The 21,501-nt window shown below is 32.9% G+C and overlaps 3 protein-coding genes across 3 annotated transcripts; 1 reads left to right on the top strand and 2 right to left on the bottom strand.

The window, feature by feature from the left end:
• Positions 1-471: 471 nt before the first annotated feature.
• HO173_001371 (uncharacterized protein) lies at positions 472-3,879 on the top strand (the record flags this gene model as incomplete). The annotated part of the gene is made up of 2 exons (XM_037303311.1): positions 472-3,543; positions 3,592-3,879. The coding sequence occupies 2 exons, from the start codon at positions 472-474 to the stop codon at positions 3,877-3,879; spliced, it is 3,360 nt and encodes a 1,119-aa protein (XP_037169958.1).
• Positions 3,880-4,333: 454 nt separating this feature from the next.
• Positions 4,334-5,059, bottom strand: HO173_001370 (uncharacterized protein; the record flags this gene model as incomplete). The annotated part of the gene is made up of 2 exons (XM_037303310.1): positions 4,334-4,972; positions 5,021-5,059. The coding sequence occupies 2 exons, from the start codon at positions 5,057-5,059 to the stop codon at positions 4,334-4,336; spliced, it is 678 nt and encodes a 225-aa protein (XP_037169957.1).
• Positions 5,060-5,612: 553 nt separating this feature from the next.
• Positions 5,613-8,057, bottom strand: HO173_001369 (uncharacterized protein; the record flags this gene model as incomplete). The annotated part of the gene is made up of 1 exon (XM_037303309.1): positions 5,613-8,057. The coding sequence occupies one exon, from the start codon at positions 8,055-8,057 to the stop codon at positions 5,613-5,615; it is 2,445 nt and encodes an 814-aa protein (XP_037169956.1).
• Positions 8,058-21,501: the final 13,444 nt, after the last annotated feature.

The following is a 21,501-nucleotide window of genomic DNA, read 5'->3' as shown; positions in this document are numbered from 1 at the left end:
TCCGCCTCTTGCCTGTTTCTATTCTGATGGTCTTTCCAGCATTGCTGGTAGAGGTTGGAGTCTTTTCGAAGGAGCTGATTAAGCTCTATAGAAGTAGTCGTGATGATTCAAGAGCTCACATGAGCTCTCGAGGGTTCGCTACGGCTCTATTAAAAAGAAACGACAGGTGATCTGACCCGGCGTGGGGGTCCGTGCAGCGCCAATGATTGGTGGCAGATAGCCCCCCACAAGGGACGCCAAGATCGCCCCCAGACTGCCTGGGCAGACCCGGTCACGTTTGCCCCGGTAAGGTCCCTTGGGGCCAACCTTATTGAAGCTCTTGGGTCCACCTCTAGCGTGTTTGCTTCACAGATTTGGATCCTGGAAATGTGATATCATTCAAAGAATGAAGCATTTCCAACTCATATACCAATGCCTGGAGCTGGGGGAGGTCTACCGTGAAGACTAGGCGGCTGCTCATGACCCTCCATCATGTCAACACCGACACCAAGATCAAAAATCATGCCTGGACAAGCTCTCGACGGTTCTCCCCTCGCAAGTGATGTACTCTCTAGAAGTCTGTCCTCATTCGGCCCTCCGATATCGACCCTATCCCTAAACAAGGGGACCAAGAGGAAAGCAAGCAGTATGGAGAAGGTCAAACCACCTCAGGCTGCTTCACAATCGTTCCTGCCCATTAAGCTAGAGCCGGGCTCGTCACATCGTTTCGACTACAGAGGAAGCCATATGAAAGACATTCACCATGAGCTTTGTGAAATACCAACAGGACACGCGAGCAGCTCGAGTAGCGATGATACGGATGACCAAGTGCTCGAACTCCATGAGAAAGAGGGTACTTCCACAATGGGACCGTCCAGGACACCACGGGCCGCTGGAGTACGGCTCAATATGTCGTCTGGAGACATATTTGCCCTATCAAAAGACGAATCGGGAATTCATACGGCTAGTGGTGCGCTAATAAACAACTACGGAGGGACTCATGGCTTGCTGCGCCCTTTGTCAGTGGTCGACAATTCTCCGCCAACACGCTGGCAGAAAGCCTCTGGACGAGCAAAGGAACCTCGCCGTCACTCTGGGAAAAGGCTTGACGATGTGGCTTACGACTCCATTCCAGACTATGCTCCTCCGATATCAACTCTACCCAGAGGCAATCCGCACAGCCTCCGAGTCGAGTGGCGCCATAAAACCTTCGCTGACCTCTCCAACGACCCAGACCGACATATGCTTCACGAGGCGGAACTCAAACTTGCAACGTGTCTGAACTTGAGCTGTGCAAAATATTTATGCACCAAACGTCGGATCTTCCAAGCTCGTTTCGAAGTTTTACAGGCAGGCAGAGAGTTCAAAAAGTCAGACTCCCAGAAAGCTTGCAAGATAAACAGCAATAAGGCTGGCAAATTATGCGGCGCATTCGAGAAGGTCGGATGGTTCGACAAGAAGTATTTCCTCGAGTACCTAAATAAAAGTAACAACCCATTCACGACAGGCAACAATGAAGACGATGACCGGGGAAGCCTTTCTTCGGGACTGACTGAACCCGACATTTGGGACGTCAGCGAGTCAGAATTCCATTTCACAAGCGAGGAAGACGAGGAGTCCACCAATGATGATACTGCAGACTCAAGTGTCTCATTTGATGGCGGACATGATGAGACTGGAGAGGTGAAGAACCTCGACTCGTATCGAGGCAACTCGTTGAGGAAGCAACATTATGGACTTTCACTCGTTGGTGGGGACGGAAGCCAACGAAGAGTTCTTATTGACGAAACAATTCAAACTCATGACACTTCATCTGGGAACCAGACTGTAGACGAAGCCTCAACGATCGAGGACAGAAGAGAAAGGAGAGGAGCTGTACTTGAAGAGGCAGTGTTTCCCCGGAATCCTGACGGTCCTTCTGGAGATAACAACGAAGAAGTTCCAGTGCTCGAGACCAGAAGCATGACGCAAAAGATCGAGCTTGCTCTCAACAGCCGTTCTGAAGATAAGTCCGACGGGGTTTCCACCATCAAAGCCAAAAGTAGTCAGCAGAAGTTGAGTTTGAAGAAACTTCATCAAGGTGCAGCTCCCACCAATCAATTCAGTGCACGAAACCCTGTTGACCCCATACCTCACTCTTTGGATGAAGCAAATGCTGCGGATATCATGCTTGTGAAGATGAAGGAGAAGGGCCGCACGTGGCTCGAAATTGAAGAGGCCTGGGAAAAGAAAACAGGCAAAGCGCAGAGTACAAGGACACTGTCATGTCGGTATACCCGCATCGTGGCAAACATTGCCAGCTCCGGACTTAAACCAGACGAGGTTCGTGATAGTGGTCGCTCGATCACTTACCCTCGACTTGAACCGGATGATGTGAGTGACAACGGTTCGATCACTCAACCTAATCTAAGCTCACCAAATCACGACCAGCTTTTGCTTGCAACCGAAGCTGAAATTGAGGAAACTTTCCAACGTGAGAAGGCTGATATAGTTGCTGAAATGGAAAGCAATTTTGAATCGGAGAAGTGGAATCTGGTCGCTGAAGCTATGTCACGTATCGGATCGGCCCATCATTCGGCAGAATCGATCCGGGCACAGCATGAAAGATTGAGTATGTATGCTAAAAGAGCTGATCCGAAGGACGCAGAAAATGATGACACCTTCACTGATCTGCCACGGCGAACAACCCGTGCTGTGAGCGCGAGGAAAACTGAGACGTCGAGTCCGTTAAGGCATGGGGTCGGAAGACACGACGAGGCCTCAAATGCAACCAATTTGCCTCACCCACAACATCCACGGCTGCTTCTGTATCAAAATTGTCTGGACTCCAAAGGGCAAGCCACTACAGCTATCCGTGGACAAGTGTCCGCCAAAAGGTCTCGCAAGTGTGAAAGTTGTGGCAGAAAGTATGAAAGTCAAGCAGGCCTCATCTACCACCGTGAACACCACCCAAACTGCGAGTTGACCACACCCAGGTCCTATAAGAGCAAGAAAAGAAAGTTAAACAGCCACTCAAATCCAGGACATACTCAGCCAAGGGCTGACGGCCCGTTCGCAATTCTACCCGCTCCCCGGGTCTCTTCCCCCAACCTAACGCCACGCCAAACTCCTACAGCTCTACCTCATGTCGACAGAATCGGCAATGCGCCTGCACTCGAATATGCCGATCCCGGCCCTTCTGCGGACGGGGCCGAACGCGGACGCCGCAAAAATAAATCGCAAACTCACGCCGAACAGAGTGCACGGGCGCGAAGATTGTGGGCAATACGACGAGTACTGGGTACGGACGGTCGACGTGGTGGCCCGCCGAAGGCAAGTACGATCGCAAATAAAGCAAAAATGGCAATTTCTAAAACTACGCCTTACGGTGAAACCTCTCTCACTCCCACGGTCACAAAGCAGGGCGGTCACTCTACGGAACCGTTGCCAACCCAAACAAAGACTATAGGGATCGGAAAGGAAGTCTGTCGTGACGCCAACCAGATTCAGCAATCCCTCGAGCAGATAATACCTGCAGCTTCTCAAACAGACAGTGGCCCGGGACATGACAAGCCTTTCAGGATGGTAAGCGTGTCCCAAAACCATCACGGAGTGCTCGCTGACCGGACACAGCATGGTGAAAATCGCCATACGTGTAGGAAGTGCGGGATGAACTACGCCCACAAGGCCAACCACTATCGTGTGATTCCCAAAATCGGCTCCGAGCACACGCGAAGAATGGCCGCGAACAACGCGGCAGCGGAGACCCACTTAGGTTCTGCCATCACAGATGTAGCCGTGGAAAGTACTTCTGATATCCTACAGGGGCAGATGAACTTTGAGATTTCTTCCAGAGAGCAGAGTCGTGAACTATCGCTGTCACGTGAGGACAGAGTACTTCCAGGGGAAGTTCATGGTTAGAATAGTGTCTATTACCCGGCTGGTGCTTACAAGTATTACGATAGCTCGCAGATCAATAAGCAGATAGTAGCTAATGCAAGCGTGTCTAATGATTGCCAGATTTGGCGAGGTCGTCTCTTTCCTAACTATTTCCATCGCGCTGTTCCTGAGATGATCGACTTTAGACCCCACGGTTTGCTTTCTCGTTTCTTCGACAGCGTCTGGGTCAAGATATCTATGATTTGCGTAGCAACCGATGGTGTGGCCTAGAACTCGTCACTCGATGTCAAGATTGCACAAAAGAATTGCACATCTTCCTCCGCAAGCATCGCCCAAATCCTCCCCCCAAAAACCAAATCCAACAAAACAAGAATCAAAACCACAACCCCTTCCCAAGCCCCCCTCAAAAACCCCCCCTCCTACTCTCCAACACCTTTTCCGAAGCAGATAGTAAGATACCAACACTTACTCCCCTTCACCTTCCGCGCCCCTCGTACGCGACAGCACCGTAGGTCAAATACGTCGCCCGGGCCCCCTCTCCTCCCGTCCCCCTCGCCAACCCATCCATCACACCCATCACCAGCCCTCCCAACCCCTTCACGTACGCCCAGGCAAACCGACGCATCGCGGTCGCTGTATCATCGTCGAGTCCGGGCGGTGGGTCGTTGATCAGATCTACATCGTCGGGGTCATCGGTCAAGACGGTGACGTACTGTCCCCTCAATGGAATAGACGCTCCGTCCTCGCGCTCGTTCGGGTGGGTGGGGAGCCGGAATTGGCGCGGAGCGAGACGGTAGCAGTCGTTCGGATCGGCCGCGAAGCGGATGTTTGACGGGTTGGGGGGCGGCGGGGTGTCGACGGCGCGGTAGCAGTGTTTCGGGTTGGGCGAGAAGTGGACGTTGTTTGGAGACGGGCTGGGCTGTGCGATCGATGGTGGTAGAGGCTGGACGGGCTTTTCGCCTTCAGAGTCGACGGGGAAGTCGGGGTCCAGAGCGAAGCGGACTTCTGATCTCGAGCGCAGGAATGGCGTTGGTGGTGTGCTGGGTGGCTTGTGGGGGGAAGTTTTTGCGGTTGAAGGTACGGTCGTTGTGCTGGTTGACGAGCGCTGTGAGTTCTAAGAAAGATTAGGGGTGGCCAGAATGGATGATCAAGTGTAGTCTACAGGCGTGCCGCTGGTAGGCAGGTTTGTTATCTTCCACATGATGGCTATTGTTTTGCATTTGCTGTGAAGGTTCTGAGAGCTGAAGGCTAGCGACGACGGGAAAGTACGACAACAACTTCCAGAGAGCAACGGTAGTGCAATTAATACAAAGAAGGGAGAGTGTAAAGTGTGAAGCCAAGTCTGTCATATATCGAAAGTGATGGATAAAGAAAGAGAGAGAGAGGGAGAGAGAGAGGGAGAGAGAGAGAGAGATGTCACTGCAGGTTTGTGTGTTTTTAGAAACGCTTAGTTGTCAGTCAAGAGTAAGGATCACGTGACAGAGTAAACGGGTAAAGGAGTTGAATGGCCCCGCGTCATATCTTGTGTTGTACAAGATGTGAGCCGAGGCAAGACCTCCAAAACCAAGAGACCGACCTGACACTTTGGAGGTTGCATGATCTTGTACGTGGGCCTAGGGCCTCTTATCATCAACACCTATCAATTGTGGGTACTTCTCTCATATGAAGTCTTAGGAAGGCCAATACTCTAGCAGTTCAAGGCTACTCTCTCCAATAGGGATCCGAATACCTCGCTCGCTCGCTCGGCCTCCACCCTAGCCTACCGGAGGCATTTCCTCTTCTTGAGACCCACTGCTTGTCTCCGCCTCAGTCCACGGCCTAGCCTCTCTAGGCCATACCCTCTTGTACAGACTTACACCTACTGCGTCCTGGGGATTGATCTTACCATCGAAGGTAGCCTTGAAATACCCATGAGTTCCGAGACTTTCCTTGATGAAGCCACTCCTCCCTCGCTTCGTCCACAGCTGCAGAGCCTTGAACCACTGTACGTCTTCTTTGTTGAAGAACATGTACCGAACAGTGACAAGCTTCTTGTGAATCTTGTACGGGTGCCCAGTCAATATGACACGCTTGGCAATGACACGCGAAGTGGAGGCAGGGAGCGAGGTGCCCGTTGCTACCAAGCCAAGAAGTGTGCCAGGTATGGAAACCGATGGTTGGAAGAAAAGCGCAGGAACAGAACCCCAGGTGATCGGTGCGATGAAGGATGCGATGGCGGTCTGGCCAGGGTGGAGGTAGCGCAGGAACTTGTGAACATTGTTGGGGGTATTACCAGATTGAGAGTACATTGGATTGATGAAAAACCGACGAGAGCCGCACTGCAGGATCAACTGGTCTTTCGATCGCAGCGGGCTAGGATGGTCAGAGCTCAGTGTGACGCTGTAGTTGACCACTGTTCGTTTCTGCTCGTGCTGCAGAAACGAGTAGAGAGCCAACGGCCGTGTAGGATTGTGTGATTGCTGGAGAACAAGGGGCGCGTTGCGCAAATGTACGTGAACCCGTCTGCCAGGCTGTACACCGCCCACTAGAGAGTCATTGTCGACTTGCTTCTTCGCTCTCTTGTAGTCAGGCACTTGAAGTAATCTGTTCCACTCCTCAGGCTCATGTGCTCGGTCTTCGCTCGTCTCCCAATGGCTCGTTCTCAAGCTTTTCAGGCCTCTGTACCGTGCAAGTCGTTCTCGAGCGAGCACATTAGGATGAAGCTCGATCTCATCTGGGAATTCGAGATCTTCGTTGGCTTCGATCTTTCGCTGAGCTCTGTACTCTGCCAATTGAGCAGCTTCGTCATCTGGTGACGGATCCAGAAACATCTCGGATTGGGGGTATTCAGAGGGTGTTGCTTCGGTAGGCTCTTTGGGTGTGGCTTTGTCGAACCCTTCAAGCCCGTCCTGAGGTAACGCTGCTGCTTCCATATCCAGATCACCTTCATCGTCTACTGCATCCTCAAAGTCTGAGCCAGAATCAGACACGTCACCTAGAAACCACGCCGATTGGTAAGACGAAGTGCCTTTGGGTAAACGCTTGGGTGCATCCGGCAAATGTGTCTCGTCATCTGAGAAGTAATGATGATCATCAAGAAGGACTCCTCGTTTCTCAGTAGGCGCTTCTGAAGCCGAAAGAGCATCGACATCTTTCATAGTAGCCTCATAAGGTGCAAGCTCTGCAAGGTCCTCCTGTTCTGCGTCTGGCGCCTCAAGAACCTCATCGTTCTTTGCCTCGTCAATCGCCATTTCGTCAGCTTTTCGTTTTTTTGATATAGGGAGTGTTGCATCTGTGATCTTCTCGATCTGAAAATGGCCCCAATCGCCTACTTGTACAAGCCTGTTGGCTTTGAGTCCCTTTCCACGTACAACTCCCGTAACGACTACTTCACCTTCAGTACTAGCTTCAACGAGGTTGCTTGGCCATTGCACATTCTCCACCAGCATCCAGCTTCTGTCTTCTCGCCATTTGACTCCTTTTGGTGTCGTAGTGCACAGAGAGCGGATAACATTAGAGCACTCGCTTTCCGCATCCAGTGACAGAACCTTCTCCTGGTTTGGGAAGAAATGGGTAATGTAGGACTTCAAAGAGGTAACAACTTGCGGCCGCCTTCTGGCTGGTTCGACGGTGTCAAGATTCTGCACCACCGTAAGCACATTTGACACGCCTTGGCCTTCAATCATTTTGAGCAGTAGCTCTCCCTCCTCCCCAGGCTCCTCTGTAGGTGACAATAGGAAGATTACAAAGTCTGCCAACCGGCATGCATCAAGAGCAGTCATGAGGTCTCGTTCAACCGGCACGTATACCAGATTCTGCTTGAAACGATCCACTCGGACTCTCATATGCCCTTCCAGCGGCCAGAGGGACTCTGCATCCACCGCTTGATTTAATTTATGTATTGCAGCTACTGCGTTCATATCTTCACACAAGGGTACAACCGCGATGACCCTTGGTGCCCCATTCTGTCCAGCAAAGACACTCGAGGACTTGACATTTTGTTGGTGCTTTGTCTGCCTTATTTGGCGGGCTTGGTTCTTCCTGTCAAATTTGGACATGATTTGCTGATGAGGTGTCTTCCTGTTGGGCTTTACCTCCGTGCCCTCAACTTTCCCTTTGGCCAAATCTCGAATCAGGCTCTTGGTGGCATGCCGCGACTTGAATGGTTTGTGGGAAATCTTGGTGGTGTTCCGGTGATGATGCTCTGTCAGTGGTGCCATACCGCCACCGGCCTTGAATCGGAATGGGATAGAAGCCAGGATCGAGGATTTATGGTCTTTCGACTCCTTTGCGTTCTTGGTCAGATCGAGAAGTGTGAAAGATAAACCTTGTGGTTCAATATTTTTTGTGCCCTGTCGGCGTTTTTTTTTTTTTTTTTTTTTTTAAATCTTTCCTTTTTTTTTTTTTTTTTTTTTTTTTTTTTTTTTTTTTTTTAAAAATTTTGGCCCCCCCTCCGTTTTTTCCAAAAAAAAAAAAAAAATTAAAAAAAAAATTTTTTTTTTTTTTTTTTTTTTTTTTTTTTTTTTTTTTTTTTTTTTTTTTTTTTTTAAATTTTTTTTATTTTTTTTTTTTTTTTTTTTTTTTTTTTTTTAATTTTAAAAAAAATTTTTTTATTAATTTTATTTTTTTTAGAGGGTTTTTTTTTTTTTATGTTCGGGTAAATCACGCTAGTAGAGTTCTAAGGATAGAGCTATTAATTAGTCGAATTTAATATCTAACGTAAATCTCATTATTATTTATTATAATTCTTATTAAAAATTATTATAACTTAAGTTATATAGCTATAATAATCTAAAAAATAAAATAACTTTTAGAGATTAATAATATTAGCTTAAATATAATCTATAATAAATATATTTCTTATTAAAAGTTATAAAAAAAAAAAAAAAAAAAAAAAAAAAAAAAAAAAAATAATATGGGGGTTGTGTTAATTTGGGGGGGGAAGAGGGGGTAAAGGGGGGGGGAAAAAAATAGGTGGGGGGGGGGGGGGGGGGGGAGGGGAGGGGGAGCCCCCGAAGGGGCCGGGGAGAGGTGGGGGTAGGGGGGGGGGAAAATTTTTTACTACTACCCCCCCCCCCTAATAAATAAGTGGTTTTTTTGGGGGTGGGAGGGGGGTTGTTGGCCTTTTTTTTTTTTTTTTTTTAAAAAAAAAAAATTAAAAAAAAATAAAAAAAAAATTTTTTTTTTTTTTTTTTTTTTATTTTTTTTTTTTTATTTTTTTTTGGGGGGGGGAGAAATTATAATATTAAAAATTGGTTTTTGTTTTTTTTTTTTTTTTTTTTTTTTTATTTTAAATGGCCTTTTTTTTTTTTAAAATTAAAAAAAAAAAAAAAAAATTTTTTTTAAAAAAAAATTTTTTTTTAAAAATTTTTTTTTTTTTTTTTTTTTTTTATAATTTTAAAATTTTTTAAAAAAATTTTTTTTTTTTTTTTTTTTTTTTTTTTTAATAATTTTTTTTATTTTTTTTTTTTTTTTATTTTATTTTATATTTTTTTTTTTTTCCCCCCCTTTTAAAAAATTTATTTAAATTTTATTTATTTAATTTTTTAAAAAAAAAATTTATGTTTTTAAATAAATTTTTTTTGGTTTTAAAGTTTTTTTAATATATAAAAAAATAAAAATTTTTATTAATAAATTTTAATAAAAATAATTATTTAGTAATATAAATCTAAGAAATTAATTTACGAATATGAAAAAAATAAGATCTTTTTAAAGATATCGAATGATTTTAATTCATTTAAAAATATAATATTCGAGGATTTATCGATGTCTATACTAATTTCGACTATATTTATAGAGCTACTACGTTTTTAACTATATCTACTATATTCTTATAACTATATTATTCGTAAATCTAATATATTTATATAGTCTATCGTTTATAGGCCTAGTAGATTCGATCTATCGTCTATATTTCTCTAAATTAAAGCGAGAAATAATAGTATATTTATTACGCGGTTTACTTATATCTTCGAGTCTCGCCTTAATATACTATTTAATAAATACCTTTACTTTCTTATCTACTAGTCGTTCGATATATATTAGATTACGATATTCTAATATAATAAGATATTTCTTTAAATCTAATAATATCTACTTTCTTTTATATATAATATATTCGTTCTAAAGACGAAGATTTATCTTATTTCTTAAGTCGATTATAAGATCTAATTAAATAATATTAATCTAATATTCTTTATCGTTATACTTCTATATATACGCGATATATTTTATAAACTCTATATAATACTCGAAAAATAACTAATTATTACGTCTTCTAAAGATTAAGTAATTATAAATATTCCTTTATTAAATAATATCTAATAAAATCTTATAAAGATTACTTAGTTAATCTAGAAGGTCGTTAATTAAGAGATAAAGATTTTTTATAATTATTTAACGTCTAGATATCGTATACTCGATAGTCTTTTCTTTAAGGCGTAATATAACGTAGTTTATTTAAAAAGCGTAGATAGAATAGTAGTCTTTATTAAGACTAAGTTTATTTATAATTCTTATTTTCTAATTCTTAAATTTAGATCTATTAATATCGTTAAATATAGGCGAATTTAATAATCTCGAACTAAGTGGCTATCTAACTAACTATGACGAGATTAGTCGATATCGATATTTTAATACTTCGAAATCTCGTAATATAGGTGAAGATAGAAACGAGGGTAGAGAAGTAGAGATGCTAGTCGAGTTTACTGGCCGGAAAGATATAATATATTCTATAAAATATTCCATATTAAGTAATATCATATCGTACTCGAGTATAATATGAATAGGGTCGGATATCATTTCATTTTTCTAATATGAATTCGAAATCTTAGCGGGATATTTTACGGTATAATATATCTATAATATTATATTATAAAATAATATATATATAAGATATCTCGATTAGAATTTCTATATTTATAGAATAATTCGACTAAGATATATAGAATATATTTATTCTTCTTTATTAAGAGAGAGGGAATATAAAAAGTAATTTAATATAGCTATTTATCTTCTTATTAATAGTAATAATTAGAATAATAATTAGAACTATAAGCGTCTCTATTCTTCTTTTTAAAATTATAATATAAAAGAATATTTTAAATTTTAAATCTTTAAATATTATAAGAATAAAATTCTATAATTATCTTTATTTATATATTTATCTTAACGCGTTAAATAAGCTTAATAAACTTTATATTCGTTCTTCTCTTAAACTCTCTACTACTCTTCTATTCTACTCTATTATAATTCTTTTAAATATCTTAAATCTATCTTTATTTAATTAAACTTATTAACTATTTATAAATAGATTCGCTTTTTAAATTATTTTAAATCTCTTCGTTAAGATTAAATCTATTATTATTAATTCTCTCTAATTATAAATTTATTAATTATTTCTCTATATATTATAAAGTATTAGCGATATATCTTAATAAACTTATAAATATTAGATTTATTAGAGTACTTTTTATAAGCTTATTATCTTCGCTAATATAATTATTATAATTATTAATTAAATTTTTATATAAAGTACTATTAGCTCTTTTAATCTAATTTAATATACTAAGATCTTTTTTAAAATTAAGTTTAATCTATTTAAGCTCGTTTTCTTAATATTTTATATAAAGAATTATTATTAAAATATAGAATATCGCTAATAAATAATACTTTTAAGTATTATAATATCTTTTAATTATTAAAAAGTATAGCTTATATATAATAGTCTTCGCGAGAGAATAAAGAATATTATAAGTTATTTAAGTAATTATAGCGTATTTAAACTTTAATTTCTTCTATTACTTTAAAATTAAAAGATTTACTAGATTATTAAAAGAAGCTTTATAAAGATTAAAGATAAGATTATAATTAGAATAATAACTAGAAAACTTATTATTTCTTTTATATTACTAAAGCTAATTATACTTATTCTTATTATCTAAATTCTTAATCTTAAATTTTATTATTTAATTAAATATATTTTTATTTAATTAACTTATTCGCTTAACTCTTTATAATTAATTACTTATATTAATATTTTAATAATTTTAAAATATTCTTTTAAGCGTTTTCTAGTAAATCTTTATCTATAACTTCTTTCTAATATTAATCTTTTAATTTAATTTCTTTAATTTTATATTATTATAATTTAGACGTAAAAGCGTAGCTTATTTATATAAATAGTTTAAATCTAATTAAGTTCGATTATAGTAGATAATTAATTTCTTATAAATTATTTTAAAAGCTTTAAGAAGTTCTTTTTTCTAAAAAACTCTCTTTCTTCTTAATTTTCTAAGCTTTTTATTTATATAATTAAATAGATAATTATAAACGTTAAAGACGTAGTAAATTATAATCTTCTTTTCTTTATTTATTAACTTTATAAATTTATAAAAAAATCTAATAAGTTAAATTAAATATTAAATCTATTAGAAATTAATCGAAAATTATTTAAACGTCTAGATTATAATTTTTATTTATAATTATTTTTTATTATTTAATCTTAAGTAAATAGTTAATCTATTTTTTAAGAAGTATATAATATCGATATAAAGAAGTAGAGCGCGGATTAATATCTAATAAGTTAAATTTTAATAAATTTTAATATTCTAAAAGAGCTTAAAAGAGCGTTTTTAATAATATTACTCTTCTTTAGAAGATTAATATTTATTTAATATTAAAACGTTTTTATCTTAAAGCTATTTAGCTTATAATATAAAAAAGATTTCTTTACGCTAGCCGCTAATATTAATATATATAATAATTTTTTAAATTTTAATATAATTAATAATATAATAATTAGAATAATAATAAGAAATATTATATCTTTATTAGAGTTATTAATAAGCTAATTATATTTATTTAAACTTAATTTTTATCTTCTTTATTATTTTAATTTTTTTAAAATTTCTTATTTATTAAAATAACTCTAATATTATCTAGAAATTCTTTTAAGATTAATTAAATAATATACGCTATATAGAGAATATATTATAAATAATTTAAGAACTTAAATTCTCTAATATTAAGCGAGTTTTTTATTATAGAAATAGAAAGATAAATAATTAAATCTTCGAAGAGTATACTATTATTACTAGCGTTATTAATTATAAATTTAAATATATAAGATTAAATTTTATATTCTATAAGAATTAAATTAATAATATTTATAAGTTTCTAATTAGTATATTTATCTTCGATATATTCGAAGTCTATAAGAATCTTATATTATTACTAGTTAATATTAATAAAAAAATTAGAATTATTATAAATAATTAATAATTATAAAATAATTAATAATTTAAAATTAGAGAGATTTTAGTATTATCGATTAGTAAATTCTTTAATAATTTTATCTCTAGCTTTATAATTTTTTTTATTAATTAATTCTTTATAATAAATATTAACTTTAATTATATATTAAGATTAAAATAATATAAGAGTTATAATATCTTAGAATTATTAGTAATTATAAATAAAATATCGATATTTATAATTTAGCGATAAAATTATTTCGAGAAGTCTTCGCGTATAAGCTTTCGACTTTCTAATATTATAAGAGAATCTTAATATTATTTTTTCTAGAGTAAATAGTAAGCTAGATATTCTATTTATCGTTTTATTTATTAATAGTTTATATTATCTAGCTTAGAAATATATCTAATTTTTATAATTATTAATTAAGTTTATTTATTATAAACTACTTAAATTAGATTTCTTAATATATTCTTTAGATTTAATATATATTATTATATCGCTTATTTTATAATCTATAAATAAATAAATTAGAATCTTATCGTAATAATAATAAATAATATATAGCTCTTCGAAATTAATAAGCGTATATTTATTAAATTATATTTACTTCTAGAATTTTCTAATTTTTAAGCCTTAATAAATAGACTAATAATCGTTATTAAGTTTAAACTAATTCTATATAGCTTATACTATCTTTATTTATTATTATATTTATTATTTTTTATTATTAATATTAAAAAGAAAGTAAGATTTATTATTATCTTTTATATCGAAATATACTTATTAATATCTTATACTAAGTATCGTTAATTAAGAAAATCGAGCTTACGCTAGATAAAGGTCTAGTTAATATTATAAGATTAAGATATTTAAAGAGAAATTAAAAGAGATACGTAAATAAATAAAATATTAGAAATAAAATAAGATTAATATTTAATATATAAATTCTATCTTCTTATTATAATAGAAACTTATATCGCTTTAATAATATATTATTATATTATTTTTAATATTTTAAATTAGAGATTAACTCTTTCTAATTAATATTATAATTAATAATTATATATTTAAAAGTATATAATAATATTAATATAGAATTAATATTTAACTTAATTAATTTAAAACTCTAATTAGTTTAGCTATTAACGCTTTTCTATTTAATATAATATATACTTAATTCGCTTTAATACTACTTATTCGTCGCTATATTATTCTAAATATTAAAATTAGAAATTATATTTTTTTAATTAATATTCTAATCGCTAGTTATATTAATAAAAATATATATTAATATTTTAAAACTATTAAATAAATTTTATTAGATATTAATATAGAATTAAAATCTAGCTTAAACGCTTTAATAATTTAATTAATTAAATTAATTATTATCTAAATCTCTTATATATAAGAATTAAATCTTTTATCGCGCTAAGATTATTCTTAAATATCGATATCTTTTTATTAATATAACTCTCTTTTATTCGAGTAATATTATAATATCTTTTACTTAAGCGTTAAAATATTAAAGTATTATATTCTTCGCTTTTAATTAGACGATATCGTTTTTAAATCGATATCTTTAATCTTATAAAAATAATAATTAATTCGTTATAGACGAAGGCGAAAAAGAAATAATATCTTTTTCTATCTTTAGAGTAGAAGAAGAGAAGAGAGTAAGTAAATTAATTATAAATTATAAATAACTCGATATCTAAGAATAACGAATTAATAAAGTTATAATATTAAAATAAAGAGCTCTTTTTATAATTAATAAATGTGAGATTAAATAAAAATTAATTAGATTAATAAGATTATCTTTAGTAAATATATCGCGTATATAAAGAATATTAAAATATATAAAATATATATAAAATATAAGAGGGGGCGTATATATATAATTATAAATATTTAAAGTATATTTAAAATATAGAAAGAAGCGCTTATATATAGCTTTACGATATATATTAATAAAAAAGAAATCGATCTCTTTTTCTAATTAGCTTTCTAATTAACGTTTAAACTTAATCTATCTTTAAATAATATTTTATTTTAATAAGATTTTAGTTATATAATATTAATTAGCTCGATAATAAATACTTAATATTATTCTTTTCTAATTTACTTTCTTTCTTAAAAATTCTTTTTATTATTATAATAATTATATTATAATACGCTTATTTATTATAATATTATTTATATCTAGAGAAAATAAAATTATTTTCTCTATATTCTATAATTAAATTAAATTAATAATATTATTTTTATAAAGTAAGTATATATCTAATAGCGCTATATCTCTTAATATAATAATTAATTATAATATTAATTATAATTTGTTAATATATAATATTATTATCTATTAAAATCATTAACTCGATAATTATAAAAGTTTAGAAAATTCTTAATAATTTACTAATTACTAATTTAGACTTATTTAAATTATTAAAATAAAATAAAGATAAGACTTCGCGAAGACGAAGATTAGAAGATTATATACGAAGTTTAAGAAGTATAGTTATAAATAAGAAAAGTGCGTAATTATATTAATTATATATATTTAAATTAGATAGTAAATTAATTATACGCGCTAATTATATTATTATTAATTAGACTTTAAAGTCTATATATTAAAGAAAATTCGCGGATTATAGAAGTTAACGAATTTAATTATTTTTTAAATTATATTCGTTTAAATAATAAAGAAGATCTTAATTTATATAGCTTTAAATTCGATTAGTTCGCTTCGAATTTAATCCTCTATATTAAGCGTACTTTAAGAAGCTATAAAGATAAAATTAGCGAGCGATTTTAATAATATAACTTATTCTTTAATAATTATAAATAAAGAAAATTACTAACTAATATCTAGCGGCTTAATTATATATATTTTATATAAAAAGAATTACTTTATAATTAAAAGATATATAGCTTTTTAGATAATTATAATAAGATATAAGTTTATAAGTAATAATATAGTATTATTAAAGTCTAGATATAGTTTTTATAAAAAGAAAATATATAATAAATAAAAGGAAAACTATTCTAAGTTAAGAATAAGATATTCTAATTATTATTTTACTTATTACGCTTAATTAATAATATTTAACTATTATACTTAATCTAATAACTTTATATATTTTATATTTATAGAATAAAACTTCTTAAATTAATTTAAATATAAATATATACTTATAAAAATACTATTACTCTAGTAAAAGAGACTTCTTATTCTAAAATCTATATTAAATTAAAGATCGTATTCCTATATTCGATAGCTTTAATTTCTATAATTATTATTAATATCGCGATTAAATTTATATAGTAATAGCACGTCTTTCTTATTAGCGAGTATCTTTATAAGTATTAGAATCGATATAGATGTAATATTAATATAGGTATATTAAATAAGATAACTAAGATATCGAACTATATAGGTGGGAAGGAGGTATAATATAATAGGGGATATCTTCGTTAAGGCCCGCTAGTCATAGGGTTAAGGGGTATATTAAGGGTACGCTCGTAATACTATCCCCCCTTCTTTATTAAATTATATCCTATAATTAATAAGTGGAAAGGTAGAAAAATGGGTATATATGCACGCTTAACGTCTGAAAAATAATAAAAGTAGTAAAGAAATAATCGTATCTGGAATCTTCTAGTATAATATCTTTCTTTAAGGGCGGTATTAGTAACGATAATAACTCTTCTTAGTCGTATTATAGTAATGTCGTTAGTCGTGATTTAGGCGTATATAGAGAGCTTAGCTAAGAGGAAATCGGTGTAGTATGACGAAAATAAGATTTATGGACGTAGGGGTAAATAATAATAATTTTCGAATCTATATCTGAGTGGGTGGAATGTCGGTGAAATGATGCGATGTGATTAGTCGAGGGCTTTCGAATCGAATTGAGCTATAGGCGCTAAAAACCCTAATTTAATATTAAGTGAGTTTCTTCGTAGGGTACTATATAGCCGATATCGATTAAGGCTATTAACGACGATAGTAAGGTTTATAGATAATATATTATAGCTTTAAAAGATACTTGAATATTAGTTAGTAAGGGGACCCTGCGTGAAAGGCTATATATAATGTCATTTCCGATTAATATGAGCCTAGGGGATCGATTCTCGGCCCTGAAAAAATGAGGGTATTGCGAAGATATCGGACGGTTTTAATTTGACTGAAAACGGGGTGTTTAAGATAGTTCCGGAATCTTATTAGTTAATTCTTTATAGGTAAGACTCTTCGAGATATCGTTTATAAAAATCGTCTATTAGGTCCTAGTAATTTTCGAATTTACCGCCATTCGCATTATATCAGATAGTATTATTATCGAGACCTTTTCACTTAATCTTATACTTAAGACGACTATAGATTAATTTGAAGATAAGTATTTTTTCAATAATCTATTTAGTCCGATCGTTGATAGTAATATATTTCGACGAAGAGTTTATCTATTCTAATAATAAGTTATTTATCGCGAGACTTAAGAGATTAAGATGAAAGACGTTGTGAATTCTTATACTTAATGAAAGTTTTAGATGATATAAGATTTTAATAAGACCTATAATCTTGAATAAATTAAGTCTCTTATAGTCTAATTTACGGGAAGGGCGATTAAAGGTGATATTCTTATTATTTAGAAAGACCTTATCGCCTATTTAAAAAGTAATCTTTTATCGATACTTATTAATTTACGTAGCTATAGCCTTCTAAGCGCGATCTATATTACTTCGAATATACTTAAAAACTTATTTTATATAATTCGTAATATTCTCCGCTCGAGTAGTATTAAGATATTTACGTGTGATTTTATAGTCGATAGTATTTAAGCTAAAAGTTATTCGAGGATAAAATCTCTTATTCGCGAGGAAAGATAAGATATTAATAGTCGATAAGATAGTATTATTATCGACGAACTCGGTAATAGATAGTTATCTTATTTAGTCGTCTTATATATAGTTATAGTATATTCGAAGATAACGCTTTATATTCTAATTCGCTCGTTCGATTTATCTATCGGTTTCAGAGTGGAAGGCTATTAATAGCTTGACTATAATACTTAGTCTCTCGTAAAAAAGACTTTTATATAATAGCTATGAATTAAGGTTTTCAATTTGATATTATTAAGGCCGATAGGTTATATAAGCGAAATACTTTCTTAAGTAGTAAGTTAATTATCTTCTTAGCGGTAGTGTTTTTATCGATGTTAAAATAGGCTATATAGTAATGTTCTTTAGTAAGTCGATCGATCGCTATCTAAATAGCGTTATAGCCGTTGAATATAGATAAGCCTATAACGAAGTCGATCGATATATCTTACTATCGCTTCTATGAGATTAATAGAGGCTATAGTAAATTATACTCTCGATCGTAAGGCGCTTTAGCCCTTTAATAGATATAGTAATTCTAAACGTAGGTAGCTATAATAATTCTTATATCTCGCTAATAGTATTCCCTTTTAAGTAGCTTATAAGTATATACTATCTCGAAATATCCGTAGAATAGTTAATTATATACCTCTCGAATAATATCGGTGTATATATTATTGAATATCTATAAACGGTCTTAATAATAAAGTATCTCGTCTTATACGGAGTATTTACTGAGAGTAATCTCTTAAAACTTATCTTTGTTTTTAGCGATAGCCTTACGGATTTTTATATAATACTTATCTTTTTTATTAACCCCTACTATCTTGTAATAGATAAGATCGTTAATTATATATACGTCGATATGTTCGCTATTTAATTTCAATCGATTAGAAGTAAGAATTATTTGATACTATTAGCGTAATCGTTCGTCTCCGAGATTAATTAGTTTATACTCAGTTATTCGTATAAGTATATCCGCCTTAACGTTCTAAGGTTCTAATCGATAGATGATCTTTATATTAAATTTGGATAGTATATTTAAATAGCGGGCCTAATGACGGCTAAGATCTCTTTCTTTAGCGAAGTATATTAAGCCTTTATAATTTGTGAAGATCTTGATAGAGATGTCGATGTATTTTAATTTAGAACGCTAGTATTTAAGATAGCGAATAATGGCTAGCAACTCCTTATCGTAGATCTAATAATTACACTCGACTGGAGTGAGATTCTTACTATAGAAGACTATCGGGTGAAGTATTTTCTTATTGTCGTATTAGAAAAGAATATCTTCGTTAATATAGTCGGAAGAGTTAGTCTCTAGGACGACGTTTTTTATTCTATTGAAATAACGTAGAATCGAAGCTTTAGTAACAGCGATTTTAAGAAAGTAGAAGGCCTCTTAATATGCTGGGGACTAATTAAATATAGCCTCTTTTATCGTGAGTTTTATTATAAGTTTAACTATTTTAGAGAAGTCTCTAATGAATCGCCGGTAAAAATTGCAAAATCCGATAAAGGCCTATACCTCTTTAAGGTTGGTAGGTGTAGTTTACTTAATAATAGTCTAAATTTTAATAGAGTTTATTCGTAACCCGTCTATAGATATTAGTAGATCTAAAAATTTGATTTTCTAAATATAGAATTCGCACTTAAGGATATTTATCTAAAGGCCGATATCTCTTAATTTCTAAAGAATTTATCTAACGTATTGAATGTATTTCTTTTTTATCTTATTATAGATAAGTATATCATCGAGATAGATCTAGTAGAAGTCGTTTAGGTACTCGAATAGAATATTATTTATATATTATTAATATGTAATTAAGTCGTTAATTAGATCGAAGGAGAGAACTTAATACTTATATACTTTAAGGGAGATAATAAAAGTAGTGAAATTCTCGCTATCGAAGTATATACGTAGTTTATTAAACGCGGCTATAATATCTAATCGAGTAAGATATTTATATCCCTAAATTCTTATTAAAACCTTATCTATTAATAGAATTAGATATCGATTTCTTTTAGTAATAGCGTTTAGCTTTTAATAATCCACACAAAAACGTAATCCTCTATTCAACTTTTTCGCGAATAGGATAGATAAGGCGAATAATGTATAGCTTGATGTTATGAATCCCTTCTTTAAATGTTTATCTAGGTACTTCTTTATCTATTTTAGTTTATATTTTGATATTAAATAGATTCTACTTTTCGAAAGTTTTATTTTATCGAAGCTATCGTTGAATTTTAGTTTATGATTATAAAGACGGTGTGAGGGAAGTATATTCGCTTTAGTCTTATCGAAAATATCGAGGTAGTCGTAATACTTCGTAGATAGCTTATATTTTACCTTCTTAGAACTAACCTCGTCGGTGCTATTAATCTAAATAGAGTAATAGAAACTATAATACTTTTTATATTTCTTTTCTAAGTTATAGGGATAGAGTTTATTAACCGATATACGAGAACCACGAGATATCCGGGCAATAAGAGATATATATGATATTGGCGAGTTATTATAGACCTTATTTACTATTAATGTAAATAACTTATTATCTTTTCACGGGCCAGTTAATAGTAGATCGCTATATTAATCTCGGCGATATTAATAGACTTAGACTCTTTATTATTCTCGTTCTTATTCGATAAGAAGATATTCGAATTAGTCTCGTTATCGTAAGTAGGTGAGGGAGAGCTTTATTATTTTAGTATAATAGGTAGAGAGGTAAGTGGTGTAGATGGCCGAAGGTCCGAAGTTAATAGGAAGGGGAGTTCGTTTATTATTAATATCTAATTATTATTATAATTACATCGATTAGATAGAAAGAGTATCTTATCCCGTAACATATTAAGAACTACCCCATATTTATTCATTTATGATTTTTCAACTATTATATTATATTTTAATAGTATAATTAATATTAAATATATTTCTTCTCGATAGTCTTTTACTATTATCGTTAGAAGTAAATAGTATATAATTAGTCGTTTTACGATCTAATCGTTATAATCTCTTAGTAGTTTAAATCGTAATAGTAAAAGTAGTTCTAGATATAGGGCCTTATATATCGCTGGAATTAAGAACTCGTTTATAACTATATAAGTATCGGTATATCTACTATTTATAAGGGAGTTTTTAAGTAGATAAGTTCTCTCTTATAATGAAAGCGTAACTTATATACGGAAAGGATAATGTGTTAGGGCGTTATTAAGAGTATCTATTAGATATACTTCGTAGGTATCTCTTATCGTAACTTTGAAAGAGGCTATTTATTTCTCGAATTTGAAGAAGAATCGTCGCTATCTATAGTATCGACGTTGTTAATTTCGAATTCTTCGTTTATATCTATCGCGTGAAGTTGTGCTTTCTTAAAGATTTTTTTGCCGGCCTCGATTTGAGTAGTTATTATATAGTTATTTCGATAATAGTCTTTCTTATCGTAGTTATAGTATATTAGTTCTCTTAATTTTAGATTAATCTTAATATTTAGAGGTATAGCGGTTATAGCCTTAGTAATAGATATAAGATATATA

Source organism: Letharia columbiana (assembly GCF_014066305.1).
Source record: "Letharia columbiana isolate WasteWater2 chromosome Unknown Sc0000002_s0, whole genome shotgun sequence".
NCBI classification, from domain to species: Eukaryota; Fungi; Ascomycota; class Lecanoromycetes; order Lecanorales; family Parmeliaceae; genus Letharia; species Letharia columbiana.
This window is presented reverse-complemented; position numbering and strand designations above follow the sequence as displayed.